Here is an 18,256-nt window from a genome sequence, read left to right on the forward strand (position 1 = left end):
TTTTCATAATTTTAATTATTAATTAATTCAAGAACAGCTTTAAGGGAAAACAAAACAGATAAGATCACACAGCTAGCTATGAACAAGTAAATATATTATTTGTAAGCTCATTTAAATTCAAATCAAAATGTTTAAGTCAATAATTTGTCACCATTCCTTTTACATGTAATAAAGGAAATTGAGAAATGAAATCTTTATAGAACCAGAAAATAACCAAGAATGGTTCTGCAAGTATAAAATAACTTAAATCAACTACTACACTGGCTCTTAATTAATGAAAAATATATTTGAATTTTGATACTATCAGACTATTTAAATTGTCTATCACCATCAAGCTTCCTCATTTTATATCTTCCACTTACAAAAATAGTTGATATACCATAATTGGTAAGGAACCTTATTGTAGTGTGTATCTAGTCCTTGCACAATGTTAGATATAATAAAATTATTAAACATAGGAACATCTAAATTCAGCTTAATACTTAAACTACAAAATAGGATGAAATTATAATTTTACATCATAGACTGTAATCCTGAAATTAAAAATAAGTATAAAAGACACTAAATTTGTACAATAGAAATTAATCAACATAATTTGGAATTATCTAAAATATGCATTGATTACTTATGTACTGTGTAAAAGTAATGATTTGCAAATTTTTAACCTGTACTTAGCACATTCCAATTTCTTTTTTATTAAATTTAAATGACATTGAGTCATTTCAAGAACTTCACTTGGAAATAGGTTATAATGTGTGCCCTACCTAACATACATATTTATTTATATTTACAAAATTTCATAATTTAAATCATGATTTAATCACTTTTGAGTCTGAAATATTTTATATTTTAAACTTGTTGCCTAATTTGGAATAAAGAATGTAGACAATTAATATTGAAATACAAAGTTTCATAAACAGAGGTCCGAGAATGAGCTTCAGCATGGGGTCCTTGAATATTATGCTAAGTGGAATGCTGTGTAATTTTAAGGGAAGAATGGCCACGTAGAACTTTCATCAGATTCTCAAAGAGGTCAGTGATTCTGCCAACCTACACGTAGCTAAAAACCAGTGAATTAGAAGGATGACCTAGAAGTAAATGATCTTTGCTAGAATCTTCAGACATGGTTAAACCACATGGAAAAAAATTTTTACAAACGCCAGCAATAAAACATTTAAAGAGAGGAAATTTAAAATGTGAGATGAAGGAGGTTGGGGTTAGCAGACGTAAGCTATTATATATGGAATACATAAACAACAAGGTCCTACAGATAACTATATTCAGTATCCTATGATAAACTATAATGGAAAAGAATATATATATATTTGAGTCACTTTGCTACACAGCAGAAATTAACACAACATTGTAAATCAACAATAGTTCAATTAAAAATGAGATGAATGAAATTGATAAACGTCAATAGACTTCACTTTGATAGAGTTAATTTTTTCTTTCCACATAAACCCAGAAACTTAGGAAATAATGCCAACTAGCATATATTGCAGATATTATACACCTATATACATGCCTTTCAAATGACTTGATTGAGGAATATGAATAACTTTATTTGCCTAGTTACTTTGGAAGCATAAACTTGAGAGTTCTGTTTCACTACACAGTAGATAAATCTGTCATCATTTCATGGAACAAAATGTAAAATGGACAGAACTTTAAGTTATATTATTTCAATGAAATAAGCATACTAGAACAAAAGGCTGTATATTTTTTTTTTACTGCAGATAATATGAAAACAGGTTTTATTTTATTGGTAGAGAAAAACTAAGGATTATTCCTTAGGACAATAAATGTATGATGAATGTTTAAAACAATAGAAAAAAAGGAAAATCCTTTCAGAACTAATTAACAGTGTCAAAATTTTGATACAAGCCTGAAGTGAGAAAAGTTAGTGGTCTAATAATGTGAAAAACATCAAGGCAATAGCCTGTTACAAAACGAAGAGGATAAGTAAAATTTAAATAATTGACAGTGATTATCTATATTACTGAGGATTAGAGATAAAATGAAGTGACATATAGATCAAATAACAGGAAAGTCATTCTTACATTTTATTAAACATGTTCTAACAAACATTAGGAGAAATTGTATATTTATTGGCTAAAATATCTAATACCTCTTATGATTAAAATTGGACATGTGTATCATTTGGCATTTCATTAACAAATGTTCTTTAAAAAGATAAAGTATAGAGCATTCATTAAAATTTTATATGAAACAAACTGGAATTTTAAAACTTCAACATCGAATTCAAAAAGGTGGGAATCTATAGAACTTACCTGCCCAGGGTGATTTGATCCTGCCTCGTGCCTTTCCTCTCCGACTTCTCTATCCAGACCCGGGGGAAAACAGGGGCTGAATGCCATGAGGTCGGTCTTGGGAGGCCCCTCCCCAGAGCACACCCTCTGCCGCCTCTGCTGAGAGTAAGACAAGCTCCCCACTGCGCTAGAGCACACCAGCCTGGGCTTCCCGGGCCCGCACGCGCCCTCGCTGGGCGGCGCCGAGCACCGCAGCGCCGTGTACAGCAGCAGCGTGAGCACCAACAGGCTGGACACCGAGCAGATGGCGATGATCAGGTACACGTTCACATCCACGAACGCCGTCTCCGCGCCAGCGGCGCCCGTCGAAGCCCGCGAGGAGGCCTTGGGCGCCTGGCCGCTGTCCTCCAGCGACAGCAGCACGGTGGCCGTGGCCGTCAGCGCCGGCTCGCCGTGGTCCTTCACCAGCACCAGCAGGCGCTGGCGCGGCGCGTCCGCCTCGTCCAGGGCGCGCGTCGTGCTGATCTCGCCCGTGTACAGCCCCACGCGGAACGGGCTGCGCGCGCCCCCCGCCGCCGGCTGCAGCTCGTACGACAGCCACGCGTTGTAGCCCGAGTCCGCGTCCACCGCGCGCACCTTCGCCACCACGTGGCCCGCGCCCACAGACCGCGCCACCAGCTGGCTCAGCGCGCCCGCCGCGCCGCCCGGCCCTGGAGGCAGCAGCGCGGGCGCGTTGTCGTTCTCGTCCAGCACGAACACCTGCAGCGTCACGTTGCTGCCCAGAGGCGGCACGCCCGCGTCGCGCGCGCTCACCTGGAACTGCAGCAGCTCCAGCTCCTCGTGGTCCAGCGGCTGCAGCGCGTACACCTTGCCGCTCTCCGCGTGCACCGACACGTAGCTCGACAGCGCTCGCTCGCCCACCCGCCGCTCCACCAGCGAGTAGGACACCAGCGCGTTCTCGTGCGCGTCCGCGTCCCGCGCCGACACCGTGAAGATGTGGCAGCCTGGCGGGTTGTTCTCCTTCACGAACACCGTGACCTCGGGCTGCGCGAACGCGGGCGCGTTATCGTTCACGTCGGCCACCTCCACGGACACGCTGGCGGTGGCCGACAGAGAAGGTGAGCCCCCATCCCGCGCTGTCACCACCAATTTATAGACAGACACGCTCTCGCGGTCCAGAGCGCTGTCCAGCACTAGTGAATAATAGTTCTTGAACGTGGACACGATCTTGAAGGGGACGGTCGGCGTTAGAGAGCAGATCACCTGTCCGTTGGCACCAGAGTCACGGTCAGATACACTGATCAGCGCAATTACAGTGCTTAGCTGAGTGTCCTCTCGCACTGGTAGAGACAAGGAAGTCACAGTGACTTCAGGCGCGTTATCATTGGCATCTAAGATTTCGACCCAGACTGTACAGTGACCTGCCATTGGGGGATTCCCCTTATCTGTAGCCTGTACTTCGATTTCATAAAACTTGTTTTCTTCATAATCTAAAGTTCCATTGACCCTCACTTCTCCATTTTGTTCATGTAGTGTAAATAAACGTTTTCCATTGGGCTTAATCGACATCAAGGAGTATGTGACCTCCCCATTGACTCCTTCATCTTGATCTGTGGCGTTTAACTTTATCACAAGAGTTTCTTTAGCTGCATTTTCCATCAATCTCACCTTGTATTCTGATTGTTCAAATTCCGGATCATTGTCGTTAGTATCCAAGACGCGGACAAGGAGCTGAACTGTGCCAGTGAGCTCCGGTTTCCCTCCGTCTGCAGCCGTTAGTAGTAAATTAAGTTCCGGAGTTTTCTCTCTGTCCAGAGACTTCCTTAATGTAAGTGACAGCCTTTTAGTCTGCTTATTATTTGTTGGTAATTCTAAAGAAAAGTACTCATTTTGACTTAGTCTGTAGGTCAATTGAGCATTCTCTCCTATATCCGCATCAGAAGCTCCCTCTAGAGGAAAATGAGAGTCAGGTTGCTTAGATTCAGAAATCAGCAGCTTTTGTTCTCTGAGAGAGAATACTGGCGGATTATCGTTAATGTCCTTTACCTCCACCTCCACATGAAACACCTGCAGCGGCCTATCCACGATCACCTCCAGGTGGATGCTGCACTCCGCGCTCCGCCCACACAGCTCCTCCCGGTCGATCCGAGAATTCACAAACAAAATGCCATTCTGCAGATTTACCTCCAGAAGGTCGCTGCGGCCTTTGGATGCAATCCGGAACAGGCGCGGCACCAGCTCCGCCAGCTCCAGCCCCAGGTCCTGGGCGATGCGGCCCACGAAGGTGCCGTGTTTTGCCTCCTCGGGGATGGAGTAGTAGACCTGGCCGCTCCCCGCCTCCCAGGCTGCGAGAAGCAGAAGCGACAGCAGCAGTCGCCCGATGTCCAATCCCCTTCTTTCAGGCGCGAACATTGCATACATCGACTTCCCAAATAAGACTGTTTACATTTACAGAACCATAGACTCCAGTTTTGGGTTAAAAATCTTGCTGAATTTTTGAGAAGTTCCAAAGGATCCTTTAACGGTAGCATCCAGCAGGATGGACTCTTTAAACGGGAAGTTCCTGGCTGCTCAGACCAACCCCTGAATGAACTAAACCCTCCAAGTAAAGAGCGACACCTTGTGCCTGAAATTGTGAGTATTGTACACTACATCCAATACCACAGAATTTTACTTGAAGAAAAAAACAGATTATGTTTCAAGCTGTTTTATCCCCCAAAGAGTATTTTCAAAGTGTTTATTTGTGGAACATTCAGATTTTGTCATATTGAAACTGATGGTATGTAGAAAATGGCAGTTTATTCTTGATTAACATCAAATTGAAATGTTTGTTCCTATGTTTGATTTAGTTTTACAATTGTTCTTTCACTTATCTACATATATACAGAGAGAGATTAATTCTATAGGTACCTTATGAAAACAGAGTCAAACATTTCCTCGTATTATCAAATTTGAATTGTTTTACTTCTAGTATCCCTTGTTACTTAGGCTGCTAGGAAACTCAAAGACAAATTTGAAGCTTTAATAACAATTCTTTAGTCTTTAAGTCTGCATATTGTGTTTGTATCTATGTACACTTGCTTTCCACTTATACTTTTACTTTTTAGTTCTGATTCTTTATCATTATTTACATTTAATTGTGTTCCTGTTACAAATGATTTTATATCCATTGAAGAATAAGAAAAACAAAAATATATTTCAAATTTGGTAGTTTAAAACATAGAATTCACAAGGGAAAAGTCTATTGATGTAGATGAAATTTATAATTGGCATATATACTTTCTCATGTAAGTTGCATTGCTAACAGTATAATAAGAGGTATCAAAATGACACTATGTAACGATGTCAATACATAAGAGAAGTAGTCTTTCAACTATAGAATGAACTTTTTTGCCATTCAATGAAATAAAAATCATCATGAAAATTTCTGTGCCATATCGGTATTTCCACTCACTGACATTGGCTTTTGTATGTCTATCAAGACATATTCATGAAAATAGCTGACCTATTTCTTCTTAAAAGAATTTTGGGGCTTCCTAGGTGGTGCAGTGGTTAAGAATCTGCCTGCCAGTGCAGGGGACACAGGTTCGATCCCTGCTCCAGGAAGATCCCACATGCCACGGAGCAACTAAGCCCGTGTGCCAAACAAACAAACAAAAAAGAATTTTGGTTTAGAGATTTTAAGTTAATTCAAAGCAAAGGAAATGATTTCTAATCATGTTGCCTTTAAGTGCCTGATATTTTGCTAAAAAAATATAAAATAATCAAACAATTCAACCAAATACTAAATGACCTCTGGATTAATGGAAATTCAATTTCATAGAATACCCACTAGAAAATTGGAATTGTGAGTTTTCATTGCCTGAGGTTGTAATTTAGTTACATGTCCTTCATCTTTTCATATTACTTTGGGATCAAAGGAGGAAAAAAGAGGGTACAGAGGAAGTTTAGAGTAGAAAGTGATGCAGAATAAATATCACTCTAGTTTGAGTATTTTGTTGTATGATTTTGATGGTTCATGTTGAATCTAAAAATATTACAATGAAAAATTACTAGTATATTTATTTGTGTATTAATACTTTCCTTTATCTTGAACACACACATATGTTCTACTACTAATTTCAAATCGTTTCATTTTTTCAAGTTTACTCTTTCCCCAAAATTATTATCCTGCTAGAATTTTTTTAAAGAAAATTTAAAATTATTTCTTAAAAAACAAAGTATGCTCATCACATTTTATGACACTGAATTCTGTTATACATCTATAAAACAACCATATGAGCCTCTATTCAAAATATAACATTAGACTAGACACAGTAGGTTTAACACGATGTGCAAAGCCTGCCAGATTTAAAGAAGCAACAGACCTCCAACCACTTCATTATGGACACTGGGGAGTGAGATGTTACATGCAATGTGGAATCTTTATTTTATTTTATTTTATAAATTTATTTATTTATTTATTCATTTATTTATTTTATTGGCTGCATTGGGTCTTTTTTGCTGTGTGCGGGCTTTCTTTTAGTTGCGGTGAGTGGGGGCTACTCTTTGTTGTGGTGTGCGGGCTCCTCATTGCCTTGGCTTCTCTTGTCGTGGAGCATGGGCTCTAGGAGCGTGGGCTTCAGTAGTTGCAGCACATGGGCTCAATAGTTGTGGCTCATGGGCTCTAAAGCGCAGGCTCAATAGTTGTGGCGCATGGGCTTAGTTGCCCCACAGCATGTGGGATCTTCCTGGATCAGGGATTGAACCTGTGTCCCCTGCATTGGCAGGCGGATTCTTAACCACTGCACCACCTAGGAAGCCCCCAATGTGGAGTCTTTAAAGGTGGAGAAATAAACATGAGAAAGTTTACCCAAGGGAGATGATGATATTCCGTGTCTGAATTAAAACCAGATATTAACTTAGGAATTACTTTCCAGCAATGTGGTATTTTTCAAGTATGTGAAGTGACACTGGATAAACACCAAATCATAAAAGAGTTTGATACATTGTATGAACCAATGACACATCTTTTGCATTTTGGCTGTGCTATTTTAAATATCACAATCTCAACTAGCTCCTATAGAATAGATTATGAAATCTTTGAACTCATCTTTGGGAATGGGCCTGAGATCTGGCAATAGGCTAATGCCAAGAAGTCACATTGATACAGATGTTAACATTGATTTGTAAGATTGATTGAAAAGACTAAGGAAATTTGTACCTGACATTTTCTAAATCAATCTGGTTAGCCTTAAATTCCAGATGTATGTCTTGTTAGTCAAGTGTTAGAGTGCACGGTTTAATGTTCTACCAGTCCTCATCATCCACTATTATTTCATAATAGGTCTAGTACTACTATTTATTGAAAACATTAAACAGAGAAATAGATCTTAAAGCCATTCTGGGAAGCCCAGTGGGTTCTTCGAAATTAACAGATTAGAAGTACTATAAACATTGCATCCACAAAACTATAGAATATATGCAGTGATGTTCACCCTGTGCTATCATGGCTTATTCAAGTATACACAGTTATTTGACCACAGACCATTTGTTCAACTGGCACAAAATCTCTCAGAGAACAGTAAGACTGAAGAAGTCTGAATCCTGAAAGACCCACACACATTCAAAGATTTTCATGAAATATATATACCTTTAAAGCTATTATTGAAGTATACAATTTTGGAAATACTTATTGATCCTTCACTGATGTTCAGGATCCAAGAGATAATCATATTACCACTTATATTTGTCAAAACATTAACCTTATTCACAGTGTAAAAACAACAAGGTCATTTTCCTATGTATTATTTGGCTTTGGTGTTCTGCAAGAACATTGCAGATTGCAATCTTCTGATTTTCCTCATATATTAAGTGATTCTGCTTATTATATCATTTCCAAACAACTGATCAATAGTCCTTATCAGACAACTCAATTATTTGTCAGTCAAATAACATAAACACCTATCTCAATGTGGCATTAAGACAAATGATGATGATGACCATGAACCTTCTGAGAAAAAAAAACTTAGCAACATAAAAAATATTAACTCCTATCTCAATTATAGTACTGTACAAAGTTAATCATGAAGAGTTTTTTCTAAGCAAAACAGAAAGGAGGATTAACCTGTATACAGCTTGTGCTTGATTTTTCTAGCCAGAACTATGCCTCATCAGAGAAAAGATTTACTGTAGAAAGTTCTACAGTGAATAAAAGAATGGTTCTCAAATCTAAGAGATATGCATTTGACCTCCAACATGTACTAGTTGAATGGCAGTGGACAAGATAGATAAACATCTCACCATCTCTTATCTAATCTTTAGAACTGGGATAGTCAAATGTACTTTACAAATTCTTATAAGATTGGGATTGCCATATATGCATTACTAATAAGGAAAAATATCAAATTGTACACTTTAAATATATGCAGTTTATTGTATGTCAAAAAATGAAAAAAAAATTAAAAATATTGAGTTTAAACAAAGAAATAAAAAGAATTAAATGAAATTGTGTATTTTAAGCCTTGCATACCATATCTTACAAATAGAAATATCTCAAATGGTGGTCGTTGATTTATAATTAGTGACCAATGTTTACTCTTGTTCTATTCTGTGGCTATCGATGAAGAAAAGTCCAGTACCATAAACTAGGATATGGCTTTTCCCTTTCTGAAGATTTCCTAATGTTCATCTTCGTGGAAATCATCCTACTTTATAGGTAGAAAATAGCCTTCTCAGAATTTCTATGAACTTGACCCTATCTATAGCATGCTTCTCCTTCCACATGTAAATATATCATATATAATTTATTTCTCCATTCAGTACAATTAATCTCAAATTTGTACATTGTAGCCAAAAAGAACAAAATAAACTTCCACATTATTTGATTCACACCCTTACAGCTCTAATTTCAAATTCTTGTGAGCTCTTTAAAGAAAATTCATATGAACATAGCATTGGGACAAAAAAAAGAGTCTATCAAATGTAACTAAAGTACACAATGTTAAAAAAAATGTTAAGTACACAGTGTTAAATAGTGAAATGTGATCAATAGCACCATTGTCAAATGGAAATGCATTTATACATATTCATGGTTGTTATACTTAAATTATTTAAAGCAATGTTATTTTGAAGACCAAGCAGCTTGGTGAACACAGGCAGAAGTATCACAATTCCCCATATATGGGAAGACCTTTTTGAAACTCAAAGCTCAAAGAAGTAAGAATTTTCTCACCCTAAAATATTTTCATACAGCCTTATTACAGGTATCCTGAATTGAACTATATGATCAATCCTTAAATAAAGCTGCCGAATAAAATAGAAGAGTGCAGCAAATTAACAAGGAGGAGAGCAGCAATGCGTTCAACAGGCAACTAGCAAAATCATCATTATATTAGAAAAAAATTTAAGTTGCCTATCTGAAGCAGGTGAAGACTATGAAAGAAATAAATATAAATTATGAGGTGATTAAAGACAAAAAGAGTAAAATCATTCCCAAAGGAAAGGCTAAAATTCTACCTACTTTCTCAAAGAAGCATGTCATTGATTATAAAGAAACAAAATCATTTATAAAATGAGCCACCTTAAGAGCCCATGCCCATGCCCATCAGTAATACACAAACTTATAGATCATAGAGAGGTAAGAATGTAAAGGTGTTTAAACTCAAACTAACCAAATCATGGAATTATGCATTATTATGGTAATGCTGAATGCATAAACGTAATGAATGGAGGACAACAAATAGAATAAGAAAATGAACAGGACGAATTAACTTGCTGCAAAATTGAGAAGTAGACTTGAGCCTCACTCACATCCTCCATTTCCCACCAGTGATCCTTTTCTACTTTCTGGCTGACTTAGCCTTGCTTATTTACAGGAAACTTTAACAGTCTATTTCATTATTTCTACTGACTAAATAATATTCTCTGTGTGTTCAAGAAGAATGTGGTGAAAAGTAATAAAAATGACTGGACTTCCATTGTGCTTTAGAATAAACCATGGTAAGAAAGACAAAAACAAATAATTGAAGCAATGGACTTAACAGTAATTTGTTGGTGAACTACTATGTGGTTGACATTAATAGGCATGATACATCCCAGAATAACTGTACTTACATTCTCGCAAAACTCCTGTTGGTCTCCACGATCTCCAGAACTCGAACGTGGAGGAACAGTAGGGCTGAAGGCCATGAGGTCAGTCTTGGGAGGCCCCTCCCCAGAGCACACCCTCTGCCGCCTCTGCTGAGAGTAAGACAAGCTCCCCACCGCGCTGGAGCACACCAGCCTGGGCTTCCCGGGCCCGCACGCGCCCTCGCTGGGCGGCGCCGAGCACCGCAGCGCCGTGTACAGCAGCAGCGTGAGCACCAACAGGCTGGACACCGCGCAGATGGCGATGATCAGGTACACGTTCACATCCACGAACGCCGTCTCCGCGCCAGCGGCGCCCGTCGAAGCCCGCGAGGAGGCCTTGGGCGCCTGGCCGCTGTCCTCCAGAGACAGCAGCACGGTGGCCGTGGCCGTCAGCGCCGGCTCGCCGTGGTCCTTCACCAGCACCAGCAGGCGCTGGCGCGGCGCGTCCGCCTCGTCCAGGGCGCGCGTCGTGCTGATCTCGCCCGTGTACAGCCCCACGCGGAACGGGCTGCGCGCGCCCCCAGCCGCCGGCTGCAGCTCGTACGACAGCCACGCGTTGTAGCCCGAGTCCGCGTCCACCGCGCGCACCTTCGCCACCACGTGGCCCGCGCCCACAGACCGCGCCACCAGCTGGCTCAGCGCGCCCGCCGCGCCGCCCGGCCCTGGAGGCAGCAGCGCGGGCGCATTGTCGTTCTCGTCCAGCACGAACACCTGCAGCGTCACGTTGCTGCCCAGAGGCGGCACGCCCGCGTCGCGCGCGCTCACCTGGAACTGCAGCAGCTCCAGCTCCTCGTGGTCCAGCGGCTGCAGCGCGTACACCTTGCCGCTCTCCGCGTGCACCGACACGTAGCTCGACAGCGCTCGCTCGCCCACCCGCCGCTCCACCAGCGAGTAGGACACCAGCGCGTTCTCGTGCGCGTCCGCGTCCCGCGCCGACACCGTGAAGATGTGGCAGCCTGGCGGGTTGTTCTCCTTCACGAACACCGTGACCTCGGGCTGCGCGAACGCGGGCGCGTTATCGTTCACGTCGGCCACCTCCACGGACACGCTGGCGGTGGTCGACAGGGAAGGCGAGCCTCCGTCCTTCGCAATCAGTGCTAGAGCGTATTCCGACTCTTTTTCTCGGTCCAGGGAGCTGTCCAGCACCAGGGAGTAGTAATTTTTGAAGGTGGACACCAGTTTGAAGGGGACATGGGGTTTTAGCGAGCAGGTCACCTGCGCATTGCCACCGGCATCACGGTCGGTTACACTGATTAGAGCGATGACCGTTCCTGGTGGAGCATCCTCTGGAATAGAAAGCAACAGTATCGTCACTAGCAACTCCGGAGCATTATCGTTGATGTCCAAGACATCTATCAATATTGTGCAGTGACCAAACATTGGGGGATTTCCTTTGTCAACTGCTTCTATTTGAAGTTTCCATAATTTAGTTTCTTCAAAATCTATTTTTCCATTTACTTTTATTTCTCCACTGTTCGAATCTATGCGAAAAGAGGCTTCTATATTAGAGGAGACATCAGTTGCAAAAGAATAAAGAATGTGGCCGTTTGAACCCTCGTCCAAATCCGAGGCGTTAAGTCTAATAACCAGTGTACCATTTCTTGCGTTTTCTAGTAATTTTATACGATGAACTGCTTTGTCAAACACTGGGGCGTTGTCATTTACATCCAGCACTGTGATGTTTAACTCTACAGTGCCTGTCAGCTCAGGTTTGCCCCCATCCGTTGCTTTGAGAACCAAGAGAAGTTCTGAAGCGACTTCCCTGTCTAAAGGTTTTTTTAGTACTAGTTCGAGCGGTTTTACCTGCTCGTCATTGCTTGGTACTTCCAGAGAGAAATACTCATTGGGGCTCAGTTTGTAAGTCAGCAGAGCGTTGGCCTCGATATCTGCATCGGAGGCGCCCTCTAGTGAAAAATGAGACTCAAGAGCCCTAGTTTCGGAAATAAACAGATTTTTGTGAGCGGCTGGGAACACAGGCGGATTGTCGTTAATATCCTTTACTTCCACTTCCACATGAAACACCTGCAGCGGCCTATCCACGATCACCTCCAGGTGGATGCTGCACTCCGCGCTCCGCCCACACAGCTCCTCCCGGTCGATCCGAGAATTCACAAACAAAATGCCATTCTGCAGATTTACCTCCAGAAGGTCGCTGCGGCCTTTGGATGCAATCCGGAACAGGCGCGGCACCAGCTCCGCCAGCTCCAGCCCCAGGTCCTGGGCGATGCGGCCCACGAAGGTGCCGTGTTTGGCCTCCTCCAGGACCGAGTAGTGGACCTGGCCGCTCCCCGCCTCCCAGGCTGCGAAGAGCAGAAGCGAGACCAGGAGGCACCGAGCTCCCTGGCCACCAGGTCCTGAAGCTGACATCGTGACTCGCTTCTGGTGAGTAAATGGACATTTCATGAGTAGAAATATGTAGTCCTTTTGCGATCTTTCGAGTCTTTGTTCTTGATATCCGAGCTGACCTTAGCAATATGGGTGTGTTTATAGTCTTTAAAGCACCGGAACAGTGGCGAATCTTTCTGGTCCAGGAATAATCTTTGTTATTTTCCGGTTAAAACAATCCTCTCCTTGGAGAACAACGACATCCTGTGGGTCAACGTGGAAGTGCGTTTGCCGTTTATACTATTTCTTTCACTTACATGGCTTCTTTCGTGATTGCTTCATATTGGTCAGTTTTTGTGAGCCTTTAATTCTTTCACTATATATTCCTTGTGTGTGACCACTAGCTCTTTAAAGGTGGTTTGGTTTTACAAATTAGAATTCCAAGAAGAGTTTTATTTTGGATAAAAGCATCTAAAAGAATGTACTACTGCATTAACTATATACAGTTAATATAGTTAACTGTATATAGTCTGTATGTTACTAGTGATTTTTTTTAGACTTTCAGAAATTGATATTTTTGAAAGCCCTCTTATTAAGTTTACTCCATTGCTAATACTCTATAATTTTCTATTGCTTAATCCTTATAATATGTTAAATTACTCTAAACATTTAGTCCAGTTGTGTAGAGGATAACTCAAAATGCCAGTTCTCTGTTACCATCTCAACATGATGTTTCGAATCAATGCTAATATGCAAGCTACTTCTAAGTTTGTCCAAAAGCTTATTTGCTTTGATGTTAGTGAATTTACCAAATACTGACTCCTGAAAATGCAAAACATATTAATCTTTGTCTCATTTAAAAGTTTTTTTTCAGTTACTGAATCTGCCCAGGAAGAATGTTGTAGTTTCCATCTGAAGGACAATTAAATTTGTATTACATCCATTGCTATTTGTAAAAATAAGTTCTTTCTAATCTCCCTACCCCCCCAAAAAAAATCCCCATTGATCAGGAATCCAAATTGTATTTGTCACTTTGTTTACACCTATTTTATTCCAGAATTGGTTTAAGGAGGCTAGCATATAAAGAGCATTCTAAATATCATTTAATCACTCGATTTTGTTTTCCTGTTTTATCTCAAATTTTAAAAAACAGTGAAATTTGCATAATAATTGTTACATCAATTGCAATAAAGTTTATCACTGTTGTCTTAGAAAAAATGTTTTGATCATTCTCAAGAATGTTAAGGAACCAACTATCCAATATTTGAAATATTCCCAGGAAGAGGGCAGTCATTGGGAAAATCTCTCAAGTTTCCCTCCTAAAAAAATTATAAATGGCTATCCAAGGAAATCTTAGATTTTATGTAAAGTGAGCTACAGTATTTATTTGAACACTTTTTAAAATACTGATTTAATAATTATAAATCTATGCCAAAGATTTATAGTTCTAACTACTTGTAACTCTTTTATTAATTGTGGAAGCCATAAATTCAAGACCAACATATTTGCCTAAAGGAGAGCAGGAAAAATTTTAGCACATGGGGTGACTGAATTCAGAAAAAGACATAACGAGGTAATAAACCATGTTTGCTGATAGAAACAATCCATTCCCTTTGAGAATGACTCCATGCTGAAGGTCCATTCCATTTTTGGTTTAAAGCATTGCTTCATTGAATAAGTACATATGAAAGATAGTTTTTAAAACTCCCACATTCTAAGGCTATCATACAGCTAAATTCATACAGTATACCAATAAGCCTGGGGGTTCTTTACTCATCCGGAAACAGCCTATCAAAAATACTATGCCTTTGAAAGCCAGGGATACTCATGATTAGTCTCATTTTAATGCCATCTGATAAAGAGCATGTTAAATACTGTTATAAAAATAAGATGTTATAGTTTTGAAGCAAATGGACTAACTCCTTTTTTTGGCAAGAAGGTTAAAAGCAATCCTTGGGGATTTCCCTGGTGGTCCAGTGGTTAGGACTCAGCTCTTCACCTGGGAGGGTGGGGTTTCAATCCCTGGTGAGGGAACTAAGGGCGAGGGGCAGTAATCATTGACTTGGGAAATTTATATGGTTTCATTCTAAAATTTTAATCATTCTTAATTGAATGAAAGAAACTGTCCACAGTTTAAAACAATACTAATCCTAATAACAGAGCCAGTGGAAGACATTATCAGACTAAAATTACTTTAAAAATCAGAGAAAAAAACAAATAAAAATGAAAAAAAATTAAATTCCAAAACAATTCCATAGCTTAGGACATTTTTTATGAACTATCTTCCAGTCTACATACTCTATTAGCAATAAAGTGTAAAAACTGAAGTTCTAGTATGAATTATAAATTATGTTGCACTACACATATTCTTAGGGAGCAAAAACCCACATTTTCACCACAAAGGGAATTGATCACAGCTGTCTTTTTGTTATGGTAATAGGGTCGTTTCAAATTTTAGAATTAAAAATTAAATAAAATTATAAAGTAATCTTACAAATATTGGTAACAGAAAAAGATAGTGGTTTATGGAAAAGTCAAAATCTGAAACCTACATCAAATATTTGTACTGGAAAATATAAATGAATTCAGACTACATGGCATATATTAAAATTGAAGTATCCAGCTAAAATCGATGCACAGCATACTGTAAACGAAACATAAAATGAACTTTTATAAAAAAGTATATTACAAAAGGTATTACTAGAAATGTTTGAGATATTACAGAAATATATGTTCCTTAGGCAAAAGATGAGGATACTCCAAGACATATATTTGAGGGGGGGAAAGCATTGAAATAAAATATTCACAAAGCAAAATATGAAAACAAAAAAGCAATAACCCACCTTGCTAGAGTGGTCGCTTCCAATAGACTGTTCATCGACTTCCATGTCTGGTAGTGGACAGGGCGGAAGACAGGGGCTGAAGGCCATGAGGTCGGTCTTGGGAGGCCCCTCCCCAGAGCACACCCTCTGCCGCCTCTGCTGAGAGTAAGACAAGCTCCCCACCGCGCTGGAGCACACCAGCCTGGGCTTCCCGGGCCCGCACGCGCCCTCGCTGGGCGGCGCCGAGCACCGCAGCGCCGTGTACAGCAGCAGCGTGAGCACCAACAGGCTGGACACCGCGCAGATGGCGATGATCAGGTACACGTTCACATCCACGAACGCCATCTCCGCGCCAGCGGCGCCCGTCGAAGCCCGCGAGGAGGCCTTGGGCGCCTGGCCGCTGTCCTCCAGCGACAGCAGCACGGTGGCCGTGGCCGTCAGCGCCGGCTCGCCGTGGTCCTTCACCAGCACCAGCAGGCGCTGGCGCGGCGCGTCCGCCTCGTCCAGGGCGCGCGTCGTGCTGATCTCGCCCGTGTACAGCCCCACGCGGAACGGGCTGCGCGCGCCCCCCGCCGCCGGCTGCAGCTCGTACGACAGCCACGCGTTGTAGCCCGAGTCCGCGTCCACCGCGCGCACCTTCGCCACCACGTGGCCCGCGCCCACAGACCGCGCCACCAGCTGGCTCAGCGCGCCCGCCGCGCCGCCCGGCCCTGGAGGCAGCAGCGCGGGCGCGTTGTCGTTCTCGTCCAGCACGAACACCTGCAGCGTCACGTTGCTGCCCAGAGGCGGCACGCCCGCGTCGCGCGCGCTCACCTGGAACTGCAGCAGCTCCAGCTCCTCGTGGTCCAGCGGCTGCAGCGCGTACACCTTGCCGCTCTCCGCGTGCACCGACACGTAGCTCGACAGCGCTCGCTCGCCCACCCGCCGCTCCACCAGTGAGTAGGACACCAGCGCGTTCTCGTGCGCGTCCGCGTCCCGCGCCGACACCGTGAAGATGTGGCAGCCTGGCGGGTTGTTCTCCTTCACGAACACCGTGACCTCGGGCTGCGCGAACGCGGGCGCGTTATCGTTCACGTCGGCCACCTCCACGGACACGCTGGCGGTGGCCGACAGCGAAGGCGAGCCCCCGTCCCTCGCTGTCACCACAACTTCATAGTTCGCCACGCTCTCACGGTCCAAGGCGCTGTCCAGCACCAGGGAGTAGTAATTTTTGAAGGTGGACACCAGTTTGAAGGGGACATGGGGTGTTAGCGAACAGGTCACCTGCCCATTGGCGCCAGAGTCATGATCAACCACGTTGATCAAGGCGATGACGGTGCCCTCCTGAGCATCCTCTCGCACAGGGAGAGCCAAAGAAGTGACAACCACCTCAGGTGAATTATCATTTTCATCCAGGATTTCCACTAGGACAGTGCAGTGACCAGCCATCGGTGGGTTTCCTTTATCTGTAACATCGACATGAATTTCGTAAATGTTACTATCTTCAAAGTCAATAGCATCACTGACTCTTATTTCTCCTGTACTTTCATTAATTAAAAATTTCCTTCTTGTGGTGGGTGGAACCAAAGAGCTAAATGAATATTTTATTTCCTTGTTTACCCCTTCATCCGCATCAGAAGCATTTAGCCATATTACTAAGGTTTGGTTCGCTGAATTTTCATACATCTTAACTTCATAAACGGTTTGGTCAAATATAGGTGCATTGTCATTGGCATCTAACACCAGGATCAGCAGAGTAACAGATCCTGTAAGTTCAGGTTTGCCTCCATCAGTTGCCGTTAATAGCAACTGAAGCTGAGGATTTTCTTCACGATCCAGCAGTTTTCGTAGAACAAGCACTGGGAATCTGCCTTTGTCCTTTTTGTTTATAATGTCAAGAGTGAAAAACTCATTTGGACTGAGTCTATAAGTGAGCATTGCGTTCCCTCCAACATCCGCGTCAGATGCGCCTTCTAGAGGAAATCGAGAGTCAAGCAGTCGAGATTCCGGAATTGAAAGCTTTTGTTCCGAAGCGGAGAAAACCGGAGAATTATCGTTAATATCCTTTACTTCCACCTCCACATGGAACACCTGCAGCGGCCTGTCCACGATCACCTCCAGGTGGATGCTGCACTCCGCGCTCCGCCCGCATAGATCCTCCCGGTCGATCCGAGAATTCACAAACAAAATGCCATTCTGCAGATTTACCGCCAGAAGGTCCCCGCCGCCTCTGGACGCCACCCGGAACAGGCGCGGCACCAGCTCCGCCAGCTCCAGCCCCAGGTCCTGGGCGATGCGGCCCACGAAGGTACCTTGTTTGGCCTCTTCCGGGACCGAGTAGTGGACCTGGCCGCTCCCCGCCTCCCAGGCTGATACGTAGAGAAATGAAAGAAGCAAGAGCCGGGTTCTCCGCCAGCTGGGTCTGTAGACCAACATTATACCTTTCTCCTGTTTTACAAATGAATGACTCGGCAGTCTAGAACACATCCACGCACTCCGAATTTTCCTATTAGATTTTTTACATCCAGTTTTATCTAAAGGGCTGAGATCTCTGAATGTAGCTCTTTCCTAGTTCTTGAGAAACAGGATCACGCCTTTGTTCTGAAAAGCCATTTTGTGGAAGACAGCGACATCGGGTGGCTTAATGTGTAAGTACAATTCCATGAGAAAACATTTTTTCATTCAATTTTCACATATTTGTATCTGTGTGGATTTTCAAAGACTCACATTATGTTTCCTTTGTATATA

The 18,256-nt window shown here is 42.6% G+C and overlaps 3 protein-coding genes across 3 annotated transcripts; all 3 read right to left on the bottom strand.

Annotated features, from left to right (window-relative positions):
* Positions 1–518: 518 nt before the first annotated feature.
* On the bottom strand, positions 519–4,685 carry LOC130842696 (protocadherin alpha-11-like). The gene is made up of 3 exons (XM_057719426.1): positions 2,295–4,685; positions 1,276–1,323; positions 519–533 (listed from the first exon to the last, which is right to left on the bottom strand). The coding sequence occupies exons 1-3, from the start codon at positions 4,683–4,685 to the stop codon at positions 519–521; spliced, it is 2,454 nt and encodes an 817-aa protein (XP_057575409.1).
* Positions 4,686–11,610: 6,925 nt separating this feature from the next.
* Positions 11,611–12,770, bottom strand: LOC130852228 (protocadherin alpha-12-like). Its single transcript, XM_057733070.1, has 2 exons — positions 12,522–12,770; positions 11,611–11,668 (listed from the first exon to the last, which is right to left on the bottom strand). Exons 1-2 carry the CDS (start codon positions 12,747–12,749, stop codon positions 11,636–11,638), a joined length of 261 nt encoding a protein of 86 aa, XP_057589053.1. The 5' UTR covers positions 12,750–12,770; the 3' UTR covers positions 11,611–11,635.
* A 2,560-nt stretch (positions 12,771–15,330) lies between these two features.
* Positions 15,331–18,121, bottom strand: LOC130842925 (protocadherin alpha-10-like). Its single transcript, XM_057719538.1, is given in 4 exon segments — positions 15,331–15,351; positions 15,551–17,868; positions 17,871–17,930; positions 18,103–18,121. Coding segments are annotated over 4 exon segments (2,418 nt in total).
* Positions 18,122–18,256: the final 135 nt, after the last annotated feature.

This window comes from Hippopotamus amphibius, chromosome 1 (genome assembly GCF_030028045.1).
Source record: "Hippopotamus amphibius kiboko isolate mHipAmp2 chromosome 1, mHipAmp2.hap2, whole genome shotgun sequence".
Taxonomy (NCBI): domain Eukaryota; kingdom Metazoa; phylum Chordata; class Mammalia; order Artiodactyla; family Hippopotamidae; genus Hippopotamus; species Hippopotamus amphibius.

Excerpts from the sequence above, each read along its gene's own strand:
- LOC130852228 (XM_057733070.1), bottom strand. The coding sequence starts at position 12,749 with ATGTCAGCTTCAGGACCTGGTGGCCAGGGAGCTCGGTGCCTCCTGGTC. Across the intron at positions 11,669-12,521 it reads GCCGCAGCGACCTTCTGGAG|AGGATGCTCCACCAGGAACG; the intron begins GTAAATCTGCAG and ends TTTCTATTCCAG.
- LOC130842696 (XM_057719426.1), bottom strand. The coding sequence starts at position 4,685 with ATGTTCGCGCCTGAAAGAAGGGGATTGGACATCGGGCGACTGCTGCTG. Across the intron at positions 1,324-2,294 it reads GATCAAATCACCCTGGGCAG|ATATATATATTCTTTTCCAT; the intron begins GTAAGTTCTATA and ends AGTGACTCAAAT.